The sequence below is a fragment of the Salmo salar genome, chromosome 15 (assembly GCF_965601325.2).
Source record: "Salmo salar chromosome 15, fSalSal1, whole genome shotgun sequence".
NCBI lineage: Eukaryota > Metazoa > Chordata > Actinopteri > Salmoniformes > Salmonidae > Salmo > Salmo salar.
In genome coordinates, this window is record NC_138305.1 from 48,745,474 (window position 1) to 48,763,063 (window position 17,590).

General features: G+C 41.3%; 1 protein-coding gene across 1 annotated transcript; it reads left to right on the forward strand.

Annotated features, from left to right (window-relative positions):
- The first annotated feature begins 15,211 nt into the window (after positions 1–15,211).
- atp5mj (ATP synthase membrane subunit j) lies at positions 15,212–16,975 on the forward strand. The gene is made up of 4 exons (XM_014144682.2): positions 15,212–15,353; positions 15,972–16,095; positions 16,474–16,494; positions 16,813–16,975. The coding sequence occupies exons 1-4, from the start codon at positions 15,225–15,227 to the stop codon at positions 16,824–16,826; spliced, it is 288 nt and encodes a 95-aa protein (XP_014000157.1). The 5' UTR covers positions 15,212–15,224; the 3' UTR covers positions 16,827–16,975.
- The last annotated feature ends 615 nt before the right edge of the window (positions 16,976–17,590 follow it).

Sequence of the window (17,590 nt, forward strand, 5' to 3'; positions counted from 1 at the left end):
CTTCCAACAGGACAACGACCCTAAGCAGACAGGCAAGAAAATGCAGAAGTGGCTTCGGGACAAGACTCAATGTCCTTGAGTGGCCCAGCCAGAACCCGGACTTGAACCCGATCAAACATCTCTGGAGAGACCTGAAAATAGCTGTGCAGCGACGCTCTCCAACCCACCTGACAGAGCGTGAGAGGCTCTGCAGAGAGGAATGGGAGAAACTCTCCAAATAACGGTGTGCCAAGCTTGTAGCGTCATACCCAAGAAGACTCAAGCCTGGAATCGCTGCCGAAGGTGCTTCAACAAAGTACTGATTAAAGGGTCTGAATACTTATATGTAAATGTGATATTTCAGTCTTAGATTTTTAATAAATGTGCAAATGTTTCAAAAACCTGTTTTTGCTTTGTCATTATGGGGTATTGTGTGTAGATTGATTGGGGGGGAAAACAAATTTTAGAATATGGCAACAAAATGTGGAAAAGTCAAGGGGTCTGAATACTTTTCGAAAGCACTGTGTGTGTGTGGCAGTGTTTTTAAAATTCTTATTGAAACATGTTTTCAGAACATTATTTAATTACCTTCAAATAACCTATAATTTCTGTTCTCAGAATGTTAATAAAACCTCCCAGGAAAACTTTCAGGGAACCACAGTAAAATGTTCTCAGAACCTCCCTGCAACCGAAAAATGTACCTTCTCCGCACATGAAAAATGTTCACTTCCATTCTCAGAACGTTAATAAACCTGTAATATTTAGATCATAATGAAATCAATTCCATGTTCAATCAATTGAGTTACATTTTTCTAATTGTAGGCTGCTGTCCGTAGCCAATATTTTTGCATATAGCCTATACTGTATTTGAAAAGAATTGGGGTAGGGTTGTAGAGAATCGAAGGATCGTGAATGTAATACGGAACCTTGGGTGCTGGCTTAAGGTCGGTAGCAACCACGACAGAATGTCCGGTCAGAACAAAGATGAGGTGGATGTCCAGGTTAAGGGGAGTTTAATGGAAGAAGATGTCCACATCACACACACATCTGACCACTCATGGTTCAGATAACTGAGAATCATGTCCAGAGAGAACTGACATTGTCTATATGGTTGTTTTAGATGCACAATTAAACAGCAGACATACAGGGATTCAGTCCACAGGAGGGAAAGTTCATCAGGAGGGTGAACTGTGTAGGGCTCATCAGGATGGGGAAAACATGTTTTCTGACCACACAGCGTGCTGGGGTCATAGACTAACTGAAACTGAAGTCCCGGGAATCAAGGCCACTGATAGGCTGAAGGAGATGTGGTGATTATTATTTGGCGTGATCTTAACCAATAGGACACTAACAAAAGTGGGGGTCCTCTGAATGGGAGACTAAGCGCCCGACTTTAAACTAACCATAAAGGATGGCTAGAATCAACTGACTGAAGCTGGCCGTTTTAACAGTATTTATATTTTAATGCAGCCATCTGTTTCATTTTAAGCATATTTTTATAATTTGCTTGTTTGTAACAAATACATTGGCAACTTTGTAGTCAACTTTGTTCTGAAATTATCGGCGGTCTCAAAGACAGATAAACATCTTGATTCTGTTTAGCACTGATCTTCTGTGTATAAAGTGACGCGGAAAAACAAAAAAGAAACATCTAACAACAAAGCAGTCGGAAAATAACGATCATTCTCAAGTTTAACTTTAGTAACAATGATTTTGGAGATTTAACAATGCTCCTCTGAAGGTTCTAATGACTCATCTTAGCCTTAAAATGCTTTTGGGAACCGGGCCCTGCATGTTTTTTCTTGTGGGCTTTTTGTTTGCAATCAAGGTTATTATAATACATACTCTACTGGTCAAAAGTTTTAGAACACTTACTCATTCAAGGGTTTTTCTTTATTTTTTTACTATTTTCTACATTGTAGAATAATCGTGAAGACATAAAAACAATGAAATAACACATGGAATCATGTAGTAACTAAAAAAGTGTTATATTTGAGATTCTTCAAAGTAGCCACCCTTTGCCTTGATGACAGCTTTGCACACTCTTGGCATTCTCTCAACCAGCGTCATGAGGTAGTCACCTGGAATGCATTTCAATTAACAGGTGTGCCTTCTTAAAAGTAAATTTGTGGAATTTCTTTCCTTAATGCGTTTGAGCCAATCAGTTGTGTTTTGACAAGGTAGGGGGAGTATACAGAAGTTATCCCTATTTGGTAAAAGACCAAGTCCATATTATGGCAAGAACAGCTAAAATAAGCAAAGAGAAATGACAGTCCATCATTACTTTAAGACATGAAGGTCAGTCAATACGGAACATTTCAAGAACTTTGGGCATTTCTTCAAGTGCAGTTGTAAAACCCATCAAGCGCTATGATGAAACTGGCTCTCATGAGGACCGCCACAGGAATGGAAGACCCAGAGTTACCACTTTTAGATAAGTTCATTAGAGTTACCAGCCTCAGAAATTGCAGCCCAAATAAATGCTTCACAGAGTTCAAGTAACAGACACATCTCAACAGCAACTGTTCAGAGGAGACGGCCTTCATGGTCGAATTGCTGCAAAGAAACCACTACTAAAGGACACCAATAAGAAGAAGAGACTTGCTTGACCCAAGAAACACGAGCAATGGACATTAGACCGGTGGAAATTTGGTCTTTAGTCTAAATTGGAGATTTTTGGTTGCAACCGCCATGTCTTTGTGGGATGCGGTGTGGGTGAACGGATGATCTTTCCCACCATAAAGCACGGAGAAGGAGGTGGTGTGTGGGTGCTTTGCTGGTGACACTGTGATTGATTTAGAATTCAAGGCACACTTAACCAGCATGACTATCACAGCATTCTGCAGTGAATCGCCATCCCATCTGGTTTGGGCATAGTGGGACGATCATTCGTTTTTCTACAGGACAATGACCCAACACACGTCCAGGCTGATGACCTGGCCTCCACAATCCCCCGACCTCAACCAAATTGAGATGGTTTGGGATGAGTTGGATCGCAGAGTGAAGGAAAAGCAGCCAACAAGTGCTCAGCATATGTGGGAAGACTGTTGGAAAAGCATTCCAGGTGAAGCTGGTTGAGAGATTGCCAAGAGTGTGCAAAGCTGTCATCAAGGCAAAGGGTGGTTACTTGAAGAATCTCAAATATAACACTTTTTTGTTACTACATGACTCCATATGTGTTTTTTCATAGTTTTGATGTCTTCACTATTATTCTACAATGTAAAAAATAGTAAAATCAAGAATAACCCTTGAATGAGCAGGTGTTCTCAAACTTTGTCATCTCCCGTTAGTAGCGTTTTAAGAAATCCAGAGGTTTATTCATTGCGTCTTGCAACACACACCATTTAATGTTTAAGAAGCAAACGGAAAGAAACGGGGTGGCACCGAACTGAATTTGTCCAATAGTAACTCGTTTTCATTGCAAAATGGTTTCTGTTTGGAGTAAACGGTTTCTATTGTAAAATGTTTTGCTCCGGAATTGTTGTAATGAATACACCCCTGCACTAACATGCATTATGTTCTGCCTGTTGGTTGCAGTTGCCTCCACAGTGTTTATGTAACAAAACGGAAATCACCATGCCATGAATCCATCTTACATTTAATACATGATGGCCGTCAATTTGAATATTTATGATCATTGTGAAACATTTAATATAATTTCAACTGTATTTAATAGTATAAAATCTTTTTTGAGAAATCCATCTTTCAAATGATGCTACTGGATGAAGGTGGCGTGGAGAAAATCTTGAAAAATGACCTTGTTTTGTCAATTTTTGTCCTAATCCATAGCCTTATATAGCAAATAAATGTGTAACTTGTTACTATATATGGTGAGTGAAGGGTGTTTACCAAGCGGAGCTGCAATGCTCATGCATGTGCACTCAATTTTACAAAAATGTCTGATTTATAAATGAAAGATTATGGTTGATTTACGACACTATACATTCGTACAAACATTTTATAAATCATGCATACTCACATTTTGAGAACTGATCTTATGCACATATTTAGTATGAAATTGAAGCATTTTTTTATTTTTATTAACGAGGCCCCAATTCCACGTGGTCTTCTGCTGCTGACATTTTGGGAAAAGGATCAGGTCTGTATCGGTTATGCCAAATTATTGGAATTGGGTTAGCTAGGTAAACATGCCTATGTTCTATACATATCTAAAATTAAAAGCATTGTATTTGGTATAAATCATTTCCTATGTTTTAGACCTCTGCTGAATCTGGTAATGAATGATGAGATTGTTGAGTAAATTGAGACTAAACTTCTTGGTGTCACCTTAAACTAAATTGTCATGGTCAAGGCATGTTGATTAAATTGTTGTAAAGATGGGGAGAGGTTTGTCTGTGATAAAGAGATGCTCAGCATTTTTTAAACCACAGTCGACCAAACAAGTATCGGTTATACTGGTAAAGTGCCGCAAAGAAGGATCTAGAGCAGCATGTCTTGCCCTTCAATGTACCCAGAGGGCTGATGTCAACAGTGTGCATGTCTGTCTCTCTTGGCTCAATGTAGAGGAGAAATTGACTGCATCAATTCTTGTTTTTGTGAGAAATGTTGTTGAATATTCCAAATTGGCTGTATAATCAACATACATATCACTCTGACAGACATAAGCCACCAGGGGTCACTTCACAGTCCCCAAATCCATAACGAATTCAAGGCAACGCACAGCATATAGCGTTCTATCTCAAATTACTCAAGCAAACAGCAAAATTTGCTTTAAAACACCTCACAGTACAGCGCCTCTCTGACCTGGATAGCTCTTGGGCATACAGTGCCTTCAGAAAGTATTCACACCCCTTGACTTTTTCCACATTTTGTTGTGTTACAGCGTGCATTTAAAATGTATTAAATTGCGATTTTGTGTCACTGGTCTACACACTATACCCCATAATGTCAAAGTGGAATTATGTTTTTAGAAATGTTTACAAATTAATAAAAAATGTCAAGCTGAAATGTCTTGAGTCAAGTATTCAACCCCTAAATAAGTTCAGGAGTAAAAATGTGCTTAACAAGTCACAATAAGTTGCATGGACTCACTGTGTGCAATAATAGTGTTTAACATGATATTTGAATGACTACCTCATCCCCACACACACAATTATCTGTTAGGTCCCTTAGTCGAGCAGTGAATTTCAAACACAGATTCAACTACTAAGACCAGGAGGTTTTCCAATGCCTCGCAAAGAAGGGCACCTATTTATAGATGGGTAAAAAAAATATGGTAAAGTTATTAATTACACTTTGGATGGTGTATCAATACACCCAGTCACTACAAAGATACAGGCATCCTTCCTAACTCAGTTGCCGGAGGGATTTCACCATAAGGCCAATGGTGACTTTAAAACAGTTACAGAGTTGAATGGCTGTGATAGGAGAAAACTGAGGATGGATCAACAACATTGTAGTTACTCTACAATTCTAACCTAAATGACAGAGTGAAAAGAAGGAAGCCTGTACAGAATAAAAAAATATTCCAAAACCTGCATCCTATTTGCAATAAGCCACTAAAGTAAAACTGCAAAACATTTGGCAAAGAAATGAACTTCATGTCCTGAATACAAAGCATTATGTTTGGGGCAAGCACCACATCACTTAGTAACGCTCTTCATATTTTCAAGCATAGTGGTGCATCATTTTCTGGGTATGCTTGTCATCAGCAAGGACTAGGCAGTTTTTATGATAAAAAGAAAGGGAATAGAGCTAGCAAAAACAAAATCCTAGAGGAAAATCTGGTTCGGTCTACTTTCCAATAGACATTGGGAGACCAATTCACCTTTCAGCAGGACTATAACCGAAAACACATGGCCAAATATACACTGAGTTTAAAAAAAATTAGGAACACCTTCCTAATTGAGTTGCACCCCATTTTGCCCTCAGAACAGCCTCAATTAGTCAGGCATGGACTCTACAAGGTGTCAAGCATTCCACAGGGATGCTGGTCCATATTGACTCCAATGCTTCCCTCAGTTGTGTCAGGTTGGCTGGATGTCCTTTGGGTGGTAGACCATTCTTGGTACATACGGGAAACTGTTGAGCGTGGAAAAACCCAGCAGCGTTGCAGTTCTTGACACACTCAAACCGGAGTGCCTGTCACCTACCCCGTTCAAAGGCACTTAAATATTTTGTTTTGCAAATTCATCATCTGAATGGCAAACATACACAATCCGTGTCTCAATTGTCTCAAGGCTTAAAAATCTTTCTTTAACCCGTCTACGAACCTTCATCTACACTGATTGAAGTGGATTTAACAGGTTACATCATTAAGGGATCATAGCTTTCACCAGTGTATGTCATGGAAAGAGCAGGTGTTCCTAATGTTTTTGTTGCTCACCAAGATTACATTGAATATTCCTGAGTGGCCTGGTTACAGTTTTGACTTAAATTGGGTTGAAAATCTATGGCAAGACTTGTAAATGGCTGTATAGCAATGATCAACAACCAACTTGACAGAGCTTGAATAATTTTTTAAGAATAAATATATACAATCCAGAAAGACTTACAGTAGTTCTAATCGCTGCCCAAGGTGATTCTAACATGTATTGACTCAGGGGTGTAAGTACTTATATAAATTAGATATTTCTGTATTTCATTTTCAATACAATTGCAAAAATGTCTAAAAACATGTTTTCACTTTGTCATTATGGGCTATTGTGTGTATATGGGTGAGAGAAAGCAATTTAATTTGAATTCAGGCTGTAACAAAATGTGGAATAACTCAAGGGGTATGAATACCTTCTGAAGGCATTGTATATACTGTATGTGTGCTGATGTGTGGGTAAGTCAGCAATGTGTGTAGCTGTCAGTGGGACCTTTTTTTGGTTCAATTGTTCTTATTTTAAATGTGTGTAGTTCAGTCCTTGAGCTGTTCCTGTCTATTGATGTTCTGTATTATGTCATGTTTTGTGTGGACCACAGGAAGAGTAGCTGCTGCTTCAGCAACGGCTAATGGGGATCCTAATAAAATACTATACCATCAGTCAGAGAGAGTTAAACAATCCCCTCAAAGCTTCCTTCATTTTAGAGGCCATGTTAGAGGCTCCATGTGTAGAAATCACTCTGCTGTGTTTGCCTAATTTCAGTTTGTATCAAAACGAGCAATGTTGTGTAGAGCAGTGGTTTTCTAACCCCCAGATGTTTCACAATTTTGTTGTAGACCTGAATTAGCTCACCAGATTCACCTATTCAAGGGCTTGATGATTAGTTGACAAGATGAATCAGGTATGCTTGCTGTGGAATAGTCAAAATACATGGAACAGCTGGGGACCCCAGAGGAGAGGTTTGAAACTCCCTGGTGTAGCTAATCATTGTACAATCTAAACCATTTTGAAATATATTTTCAATAACCAATCTTTTTATTTTCAGCTGTTTGAAGCTAGAGTACAAAACCGAAAGTAAAAAGACACAAAAGCTAAACTTAAGGATGGGAAGCATAGAAATAGCTATGGGCGAGACGATACCAGTATTCCAATACTCGTTACTATCGTGGCAAGGAAACAAAACACAAAGCAGATTTAACTTCTTTAGGAAAACACCCCTAATGTTGGGAACAAACATCATGTTGTCATCCAGTCACATTTATTTGGCAAGCTATAGCATGCAATATTTTACATACAGCAGGTTTTTAAAGGTTTTTAAAGGACCAAGTTTGGAAAATATATTGCGATACTGGAATTTTCACAGCCCTAGAAATAGCACACAAAGCATGGATCTACCATTTGTCAGACTTTCTTTCACTGAGGATGACAGATCTATAACTCAAAATTCTACATGAATTTGGTCAGGGCACATAGAGTGCCTAGTGAAAGTTTACACACCCCTTGCAAAGTTTACATAATGATGACTTAAAATGAAATCTAATAATGTATTCAATTGAATTGTTATCCTATTGATCTACACAACTTGATCAACAAAGTGAAAGAAAAAAATTCTACATTTTCTTGATTTTGGAACGCATGTCTTCACACCCCAGAGTTAACCCTGAATTGAACTGTGAGAACTCTCATGCTGTGATGATTTTTAAAACCATAGTGTAAAAATCCTCACACCATTGAATTGTGGGGATTTTTAGGCTGTGAGGAAGTGTTTTTGAGGAAATTTTGCCTTTCAGTGCAGCTTTGCTAACATCGGTTCGGCTGTTTCCATTCATAGGGTAGTGCGTACTGGGCCGTACACACTACCCTCTGTAGTGCCTTGCGGTCAGAGGCCGAGCAATTGCCGTACCAGGCAGTGATGCAACCAGTCAGGATGCTCTCGATGTTGCAGCTGTAGAACCTTTTGAGGATCTCAGGACCCATGCCAAATCTTTTTAGTTTCCTGAGGGGGAATAGGCTTTGCCGTGCCCTCTTCACGACTGTATTGGTGTGTTTGGACCATTCTATTTTGTTGTTGATGTGGACACCAAGGAACTTGAAGCTCTCAACCTGCTCCACTACAGCACAGTCGATGAGAATGGGGGCGTGCTCGGTCCTCCTTTTCCTGTAGTCCACAATCATCTCCTTAGTCTTGGTTACGTTGAGGGATGGGTTGTTATTCTGTCACCCCCCTATAGGCTGTCTCGTTGTTGTCGGTGATCAGGCCTACCACTGTTGTGTCGTCTGCAAACTTAATAATGGTGTTGGAGTCGTGCCTGGCCATGCAGTCGTGGGTGAACAGGGAGTACAGGAGGGGACTGAGCACGCACCCCTGGGGAGCTCCACTGTTGAGGATCAGCATGGCAGATGTGATACTACCTACCCTCACCACCTGGGGGTGGCCCATCAGGAAGTCCAGGATCCAGTTGCAGGGGGAGGTGTTTAGTCCCAGGATCCTTAGCTTAGTGATGAGCTTTGAGGGTACTATGGTGTTGAACGCTGAGCTCTAGTCAATGAATAGCATTCTCACACAAGTGTTCCTTTTGTCCAGGTGGGAAAGGGCAGTGTGGAGTGCAATAGAGATTGCATCATCTTTGGATCTGTTTGGGCGGTATGCAAATTGGAGTGGGTCTAGGGTTTCTGGGATAATGGTGTTTATGTGAGCCATTACCAACCTTTCAAAGCACTTCATGGCTACGGACATGAGTGCTACGGGTCTGTAGTCATTTAGGCAGGTTGCCTTTGTGTTCTTGGGCACAGGGACTATGGTGGTCTGCTTGAAACATGTTGGTATTACAGATAACACATACCCTACACCATCACCCTGGGGAACAACAGGGGCTCTGTCCACTTTTACGGCATTCCCAAGCTGTGCAGGAACTCTGGCCAACTGAGCCATCTGGCCACAGCCTGTACAGCCATAACCTGTAAAATCAGCAAAGGCGACCTCCCCACATCAGAATGCAAATCAACACGACCCTGCAACGTGTACTGGAGGCAGGGGCACTACTACCGAAACTGCCCCTTTTCTATGCTGAACGGGCCAATGCCACCAACCCCCCACCCCCTCTGCCAGACAACAACAACATATTTACATTTACATTTATGTCATTTAGCAGACGCTCTTATCCAGAGCGACTTACAAATTGGCGCATTCACCATATGATATCTAGTGGAACAACCACTTTACAATAGTAGGGGGGGAGGGTTAGAAGGATTACTTAATCCTATCACAGGTATTCCTTAAAGAGGTGGGGTTTCAGGTGTCTCCGGAAGGTGGTGATTGACTCCGCTGTCCTGGCGCCGTGAGGGAGCTTGTTCCACCATTGGGGTGCCAGAGCAGCGAACAGTTTTGACTGGGCTGAGCGGGAACTGTGCTTCCGCAGAGGTAGGGAGGTGAGCAGGCCAGAGATGGATGAACGCAGTGCCCTTCTTTGGGTGTAGGGACTGATCAGAGCCTGAAGGTACGGAGGTGCCGTTCCCCTCACAGCTTCGTAGGCAAGCACCATGGTCTTGTAGCAGATGCGAGCTTCAACTGGAAGCTAGTGGAGTGTGCGGAGGAGCGGGGTGACGTGAGAGAACTTGGGAAGGTTGAACACCAGACGGGCTGCAGCGTTCTGGATGAGTTGTAGGGGTTTAATGGCAGAGGCAGGGAGCCCTGCCAACAGCGAGTTGCAGTAATCCAGACGGGAGATGACAAGTGCCTGGATTAGGACCTGCGCCGCTTCCTGTGTGAGGCAGGGTCGTAAAGTGTGTTGCTGTGGAAGTGTTGCTCTGCAGCTATTTTCAGGTCTCTCCAGAGATGTTCGATAAGGTTTAAGTCCGGGCTCTGACTGGGCCACTCAAGGACATTCAGAGACTTGTCCCGAAACCACTCCTGCGTTGTCTTGGCTGTGTGCTTAGTGTCATTGTCCTGTTGGAAGGTGAACCTTAGCCCCAGTCTGAGTTCCTGAGAGCCCTGGAGCATGTTTTCATCAATGATCTCTCTGTACTTTGCTCTGTTCACCTTTGCCTCGATCCTGAGTAGTCTCCCAGTCCCTGCCGCTGAAAAACATCCCGACAACATGATTCTGCCACCATCATGCTTCACCGTAGGGATGGTGCCAGGTTTCCTCCAGATGTGACATTTGGCATTCAGGCCAAATAGTTCAATATTGGTTTCATCAGACCAGACAATCTTGTTTCTCATGGTATGAGTCCTTAAGGTGCCTTTTGGCAAAATCACAGCAGGCTGTCATGTGCCTTTTACTGAGGAGTGGCTTCTGTCTGGCCACTCTACCATAAAGGCCTGATTGGTGGAGTGCTGCAGAGATGGTTGTCCTTCTGGAAGGTTCTCCCATCTCCACAGAGGAATTCTGGAGCTCTGTCAGAGTGACCATCGGGTTCTTGGTCAACTCCCTGACCAAGGCCCTTCTCCTCCAATTGCTCAGTTCCAAACTTCCAAAGGTTCCAAACTTCTTCGATTTAAGAATGATGGAGGCCACTGTGTTCTTGGGGACCATCCATGCTGCAGAAATGTTTGGTACCCTTCCCCAGATCTGTGCCTCGACGCAATCCTGTCTCGGAGCTCTACGGACAATTCCTTTGACCTCATGGCTTGGTTTTTGCTCTGACATGCACTGCCGATTGTGGGACCTTATATAGACAGGTATGTGCCTTTCCAAATCATGTCCAATCAATTGAATTTACCACACGTGGACTCCAATCAAGTTGTTGAAACATCTCAAGAATGATCAATGGAAACAGGATGCACCTGTGCTCAATTTCTGAATACTTATGTCTCATATCTCTGAATACTTATGTAAAAATGGTATTTCTGTTTTTTTTTAAATATATACATTTGCTAACATTTCTAAACTTGTTTTCGCTTTGTCATTATGGGGTATTGTGTGTAGATTGCTGAGGATTTTTTTTCTCGTTTAATTCATTTTAGAATAAGGCTGTAACGTAACAAAATGTGGAAAAAGTCAACAGGTCTGAATAATTTCCGAAGGCACTGTATGTACCTTTTTGGGCGACCTGACCAAATTCACATAGAAATTAGTTATAGATCTGTCATTCTTATTGAAAGCAAGTCTAAGAAGTGGTAGATCTGTCCTGTGTGTGCAATTTCTATGCTTCCAATTCTTAAGTTTATATTTTGCTTCTTTTACTTTCGGTTTTGTACACCAGCTTCCAACAGCTGAAAATACTATATTTTTGGTTATGGAAAAGATACTTCACATCGGTTTAGATGGTACACGGATTCTCAACATTATACTTGCTTGTTTTGTCACATAAACTGCATTTAGCCAAACTATTAGAATTTTAGCAACCAGGAATTGGTGGAGCTATTTCTACATAGCTATCTCTGATAGCTATAGGACCACAGAGACACAAATTGTATCCTGTATTATTGTGCATGTTTATCTTACATGCTGGTAGCCTGGAACAAATGTTATGGAAATGAATGTGCACCTTTCAATTGCAAACTACGAAAAACACTGCCTTAGCTAGTAAAAGCAATAGGCATGAAGATTCTCTAAATTAGGGACCATCTCTGATAGTTATAGTACCGCAGAGACACATTGTATCTAGCAAATTCGATGACTTGGAGGTGAAATATAGCACATTTCTTTGCTTTTTTAATTGGTATTTCATCACCTGCCAAATAAACATTTCAAATGGCCCTACTCCTGAAAAAGTTATTTGGGCTGGATAAACTGAAGTGGACTTGGCCTGAGTATCATTAGCCGGAGCCCAAAGTAATATGATTCTGCCAGACTCGGGAAGAGCTCGGCCTGCATGAAGCCCCCTGAGTCTCAACCGGAATAGGCCAAGAGTGATGACTGGGTACAGTATGCCATGAAACCCTAATCCGTTTTGGTCCGCGCTGCCAGCTGTTGTTTGCCAACTGTGCTAAGCTGAATCATGCAAACCCTGATGAAAAAGAACATTACTCCAATTTTAATAATTGTTACGGTTTTAGTGTCTTATATCTAATGGGTGCATGGCCCACAAACACTATGCACATGTTTATATAGATTCGTGTCTATTAATTGAGTAGGTAAGTGGTCAGTAGTTCAATCAAATTTCAACCATAAACCAGATATCAACCAAAATGAGACGTATTTTACATTACTTATTTTTCACATCTTAATATGGTTGTGATCTGGTTATAAGACATCTTTATCATGCCACATGCCCACTGGGTTGCCATTTGGTCAGGAAGCCAGCAACCTTCCCTTAGGAATAGTGGCAAAAAAAGTGCGTTGGCATAGGCTACCAGGTATTTTCAGACACACCCTCTTATTGCTGAAATAAACTCAGCAAAAAAAGAAACGTCCCTTTTTCAGGACACTTTCTTTCAAAGATAATTCGTAAAAATCCAAATAACTTCACAGATCTTCATTGTAAAGGGTTTATACATTGTTTCCCATGCTTGTTCAATGAACCATAAACAATTAATGAACATGCACCTGTGGAACAGTCGTTAAGACACTAACAGCTTACAGACGGTAGGCAAATAATTAAGGTCACAGTTATGAAAACTTATGACACTAAAGAGGCCTTTCTACTGACACCAAAAGAAAGATGCCCAGGGTCCCTGCTCATCTGAGTGAACGTGCCTTAGGCATGCTGCAAGGAGGCATGAGGACTGCAGATGTGGCCAGGGCAATAAATTGCAATGTCCGTACTGTGAGACGCCTAGGACATCGCTTCAGGGAGACAGGAAGGACAGCAGATCATCCTCGCAGTGGCAGACCATGTGTAACAACACCTGCACAGGATCGGTACATCTGAACATCACAGCTGCAGGACAGGTACAGGATGGCAACAACAACTGCCCGAGTTACACCAGGAATGCACAATCCCTCCATCAGTGCTCAGACTGTCCGCAATAGGCTGAGAGAGGCTGGACTGAGGGCTTGTAGGCCTGTTGTAAGGCAGGTCCTCACCAGACATCACCGGCAACAACATCACCTATGGGCACAAACCCACCGTCGCTGGACCAGACAGGACTGGCAAAAAGTGCTCTTCACTGACGAGTCGCGGTTTTGTCTCACCAGGGGTGATGGTCGGATTTGCGTTTATCATCGAAGGAATAAGCGTGACACCGAGGCCTGTACTCTGGAGCGGGATCGATTTGGAGGGGGAGGGTCCATCATGGTCTGGGGTGGTGTGTCACAGCATCATCAGACTGAGCTTGTTGTCATTGCAGGCAATCTCAACCCTGTGCGTTACAGGGAAGACATCCTCCTCCCTCATGTGGTACCCTTCCTGCAGGCTCATCCTGACATGACCCTCCAGCATAACAATGCCACCAGCCATACTGCTCGTTCTGTGCGTGATTTCCTGCAAGACAGGAATGTCAGTGTTCTGCCATGGCCAGCGAAGAGCCCGGATCTCAATCCCATTGACCAAGTCTGGGACCTGTTGGATCGGAGGGTGAGGGCTAGGGCCATTCCCCCCAGAAATGTCCGGGAACTTGCAGGTGCCTTGGTGGAAGAGTGGGGTAACATCTCACAGCAAGAACTGGCAAATCTGGTGCAGTCCATGAGGAGGAGATGCACTGCAGGACTTAATGCAGCTGGTGACTGTTACTTTTGGTTTTGACCCCCCCCATTTCAGAGACACATTATTCAATTTCTGTTAGTCACATGTCTGTGGAACTTGTTCAGTTTATGTCTCAGTTGTTGAATCTTGTTATGTTCAGACAAATATTTACACATGTTAAGTTTGCTGAAAATAAACGCAGTTGACAGTGAGAGGACGTTTCTTTTTTTGCTAAATTTACATTCCCATGCCAGCCGGGTGGTGACCATCCAAAATATATTCAATTTCTTTCAAACCATTAGTATTGGTGATTCAAATACATTCCTAAACCAGCCATGACTGAAAGAAAATTAATTGGTAGCCAGCTGCATTATCCACAGGTCTCCTGGAGATGCATTATTAGGGGCTTTTTGACTTGGTTAGCAGTGTGGTTAGGTTAGGTTTAAAATCACATTTTAAGAAGATAATTTGTAGACATAGGCGGGGTTTATGACGACCAGGTAACTACTAGTGATTATCAGGCACAACTACAATATAAAGTGTTTTTTCTCTAAATTGCCGGGATGTCACGTGTCCTACTTATATCAGTACACTCGTAACAACCTAATTATTACGAAAGATTTTCGATCAAATAAACCACACGTAGCAAATAATCCATAAAAAAATGGTTAACCAAACTCGACACATTGACCTTCATTCAAAACCTCCAAGCTTGGTGAGCAAAAAAAAAAAACTCAAATAACGCCACCTGCTAGAGAAGACAGATTTTGGGCTTAGTTATCCCTCGCGCTTCGCCTCTTCCTCTCGGGAATAAAGCATTTAGTCCACTCAGTAACAGGAGACAGGTTTCCATTTACCAAAGTTTATTTGACAAAAGCAATGTCACAACAACAACAAAAACATGGTGCAAATTTCACCATGGCACGGACTGTGGTAATACGTTATTAGAAAATGGCAAATATTCCTCCAGTTAATATTGCATTATAACCATCCTGAAGGCATACAGGCTGTCGTCAATTTATTAATGTGCAATTAGCCTCTATGGATAATGGAAACACTTCAACCACCTAATTTTTATTCGACACTGTAGGTTTTCACAAGTCAATCATTTATTTTTTGGTGTTGCGAAACAATTACCTCTAGCTGTCTTAATCGAGACAATATAGTTAAATGGAAAGACAACTGTTACGTCTATTTCCTATGCAAACTTTCTAAATGTCGACAAAAAAAATCACTGGACAAAGTAATGGAACAGCAACGTTTCACTGTTTTATCGGTGGGTCTAGTGCTTTTGCTGGATGATAAATCGCGGCTACCACGGGGTGGCGATGTGGCTAAATCTGTATGTGCATTCTACTACTCTGCGTGCGGCAAAAGAAGATAACTGATATCCCACTACGCTCTGCGACACACTGTTGGCTGTTGTTTGCGTTGGACAGTGACCTTCTTCGCACCGCGAATCACATACTGAAGGTAAGGCCTACAAGGATTTTCTAGTATGCCTACAAACCAATACATAGTGCAAAAATATTATTTAAATATGTCAGATTACCTTGTTTTTTTTTTATATATATATCAGGTTTACCTACGTGTACCAGCCAAGACGACAACCTCTGCATGAGGCCTAACGTTAGCGAGCAAACTGGCTAGCAGTTAGTTGCAGGATTTTAGCAAGCTAACCTTGCGTGATTGTTGATAGCTAGTTTTTGCTGTTACTTTTGACAGACATACATACTAGCTAGTGTGCATTGATAACGTTAAGTTGACTCTTACAGCCATGTATCAGGACAACTGGGTAACGTTAACTAACAAGGTAGATGTGGTTGAAAGTCATGCGACGTCCTCTGTGCTTCAACGGTGGTTCTGTTCCGTGGGCATATACCATGTCGCTTGTTAGCTAACTAGCGTTAGCTGTATAACTTATCTTTCACCTAGGCGTCTCTCACCTCCCACGTACTACAAGCTTGCCAGCTGTAGTGGTACTGCTATGGTACACTTGTTCTAAGGTAATTTCCTTCCATTGTTGGACACCCCCTGTTTTTTGCCTGGAAAATAAATGTATTTGACAGAATTTTGTGGTTTTTCACACAGATGGCAGGGCGTGTATTTACAAGCTGGTGGGCCAAGATGAGCCCTTACTACACTGGGGCGTACCAGGAGATGTGGGTCGGCCTGGGTGTCATGACATACCTGTACTACAAAGTCTCTTATGGGGGTGAGTTGTCTACTGCTAAATTGAATAAAAGTTTGACACCAAAACCTCTGAAATCGTAGTACAGTGTTCTGTTGTACTGTACTACACTTCATTCTTTTGAATAGTTGGTGGCTGTGGGCAATAATGTGTGAAGCATTATCTTTCATTGTTGGTAAGGCATGCCACAGACTTGAAGAGGAGTATCTTTAGCAACTGAACAAGATCTCTACATCACTGATTGGAGAAACTGTATCATGCAGCAGCAGAACACTACCACAATTTCAGAATGGGCTTTTTAGTTGAGCATATTAACTTTGTACAGGGCTAGTACACCTGCATTTGGATAATGTATGCTTTTGCTTCTTAACTTTTGTTTCCTTCTCCCTTTTCTAACCTTAGGAAAGAAAGCGGTTAAAGGAAGTAAGTTCAACATGTTTTCTATTTGGCATTTCATGTTCAAGTTTATTGGGATACTTACATGGCAGATTTGCATGTTAAAACAGCAATACATGAGCATTTTCACATTCATGGAATCAATAAAAACAAAACGTTTATACTTTATGATGTATTAAACAACATTTCATAAGAGATGACATTGCAGATGTTACTGCCAATGTTGTTGCAGTAGGTAGTGTAACACGTGACATCAATAAACAAACTTGAACAACATCATACATTTAAGTATTTTGCATTAGTCTGTTTTATGGTTGTATTGACACATTTTTGTGTTTATTTCAGAGCCTGCACATTGATTTCATCACGATGCTGAGCGGTCACCCCCTTTCCCCATGTGAAATAGCACCCCATGTGAAGCAGCTCAATTTACACCATAATGTCTGTCCATATTGTCTGTTTCTATGGAACAATAAAATGGTCTACTGAGATCACTAGAAGGATGATACATTTTTGCCATTGTATTCAGTGATAATGGTAATCTCATCAACTGGTTCAAAATACAGGTATATGTTTGTCAACACATTTCTATTAAACCATTGACTTTATTTTAAGGTACACATATTAGCAGCATTATTAGTTATGTAAGGCCTTAGGTTTATTAGGATTTAAGTGATTTGTTATGCAAACATAAGTAATGTAGTTCTGGCCAATCCTTAATACCCTCTTTATTAGCTATAATGAAGGCATATTTATAGTTTAAAGAGCAAGTTAAACAGACTCTTATGCTGTGTTTAAACAGACAAATATACTTTTTTCTTACTAATTGGTTTTCACATCTGCTCTGATTGGTCAAAGGACCAATTAATGGAAACTCATTCTGTGTATGCGGTCTCAATGTGGTCATAGTAACTCTTCCCTATTCTGACATGTGGCCATATTTTTACTTGGAGAAACATGGGGCAGACCTATTTTCCAACTGTGGCTGACATTGTAGTTGATTCTAGACCACAGTCACTTGCGACTACCTCTTAATCACACACTTCTACTGGTGGAAAATGGGAGACCCTGGATAAAAATACATTTTAAACACTTATTTGTTAGCGAAGGACACGTTCAACCC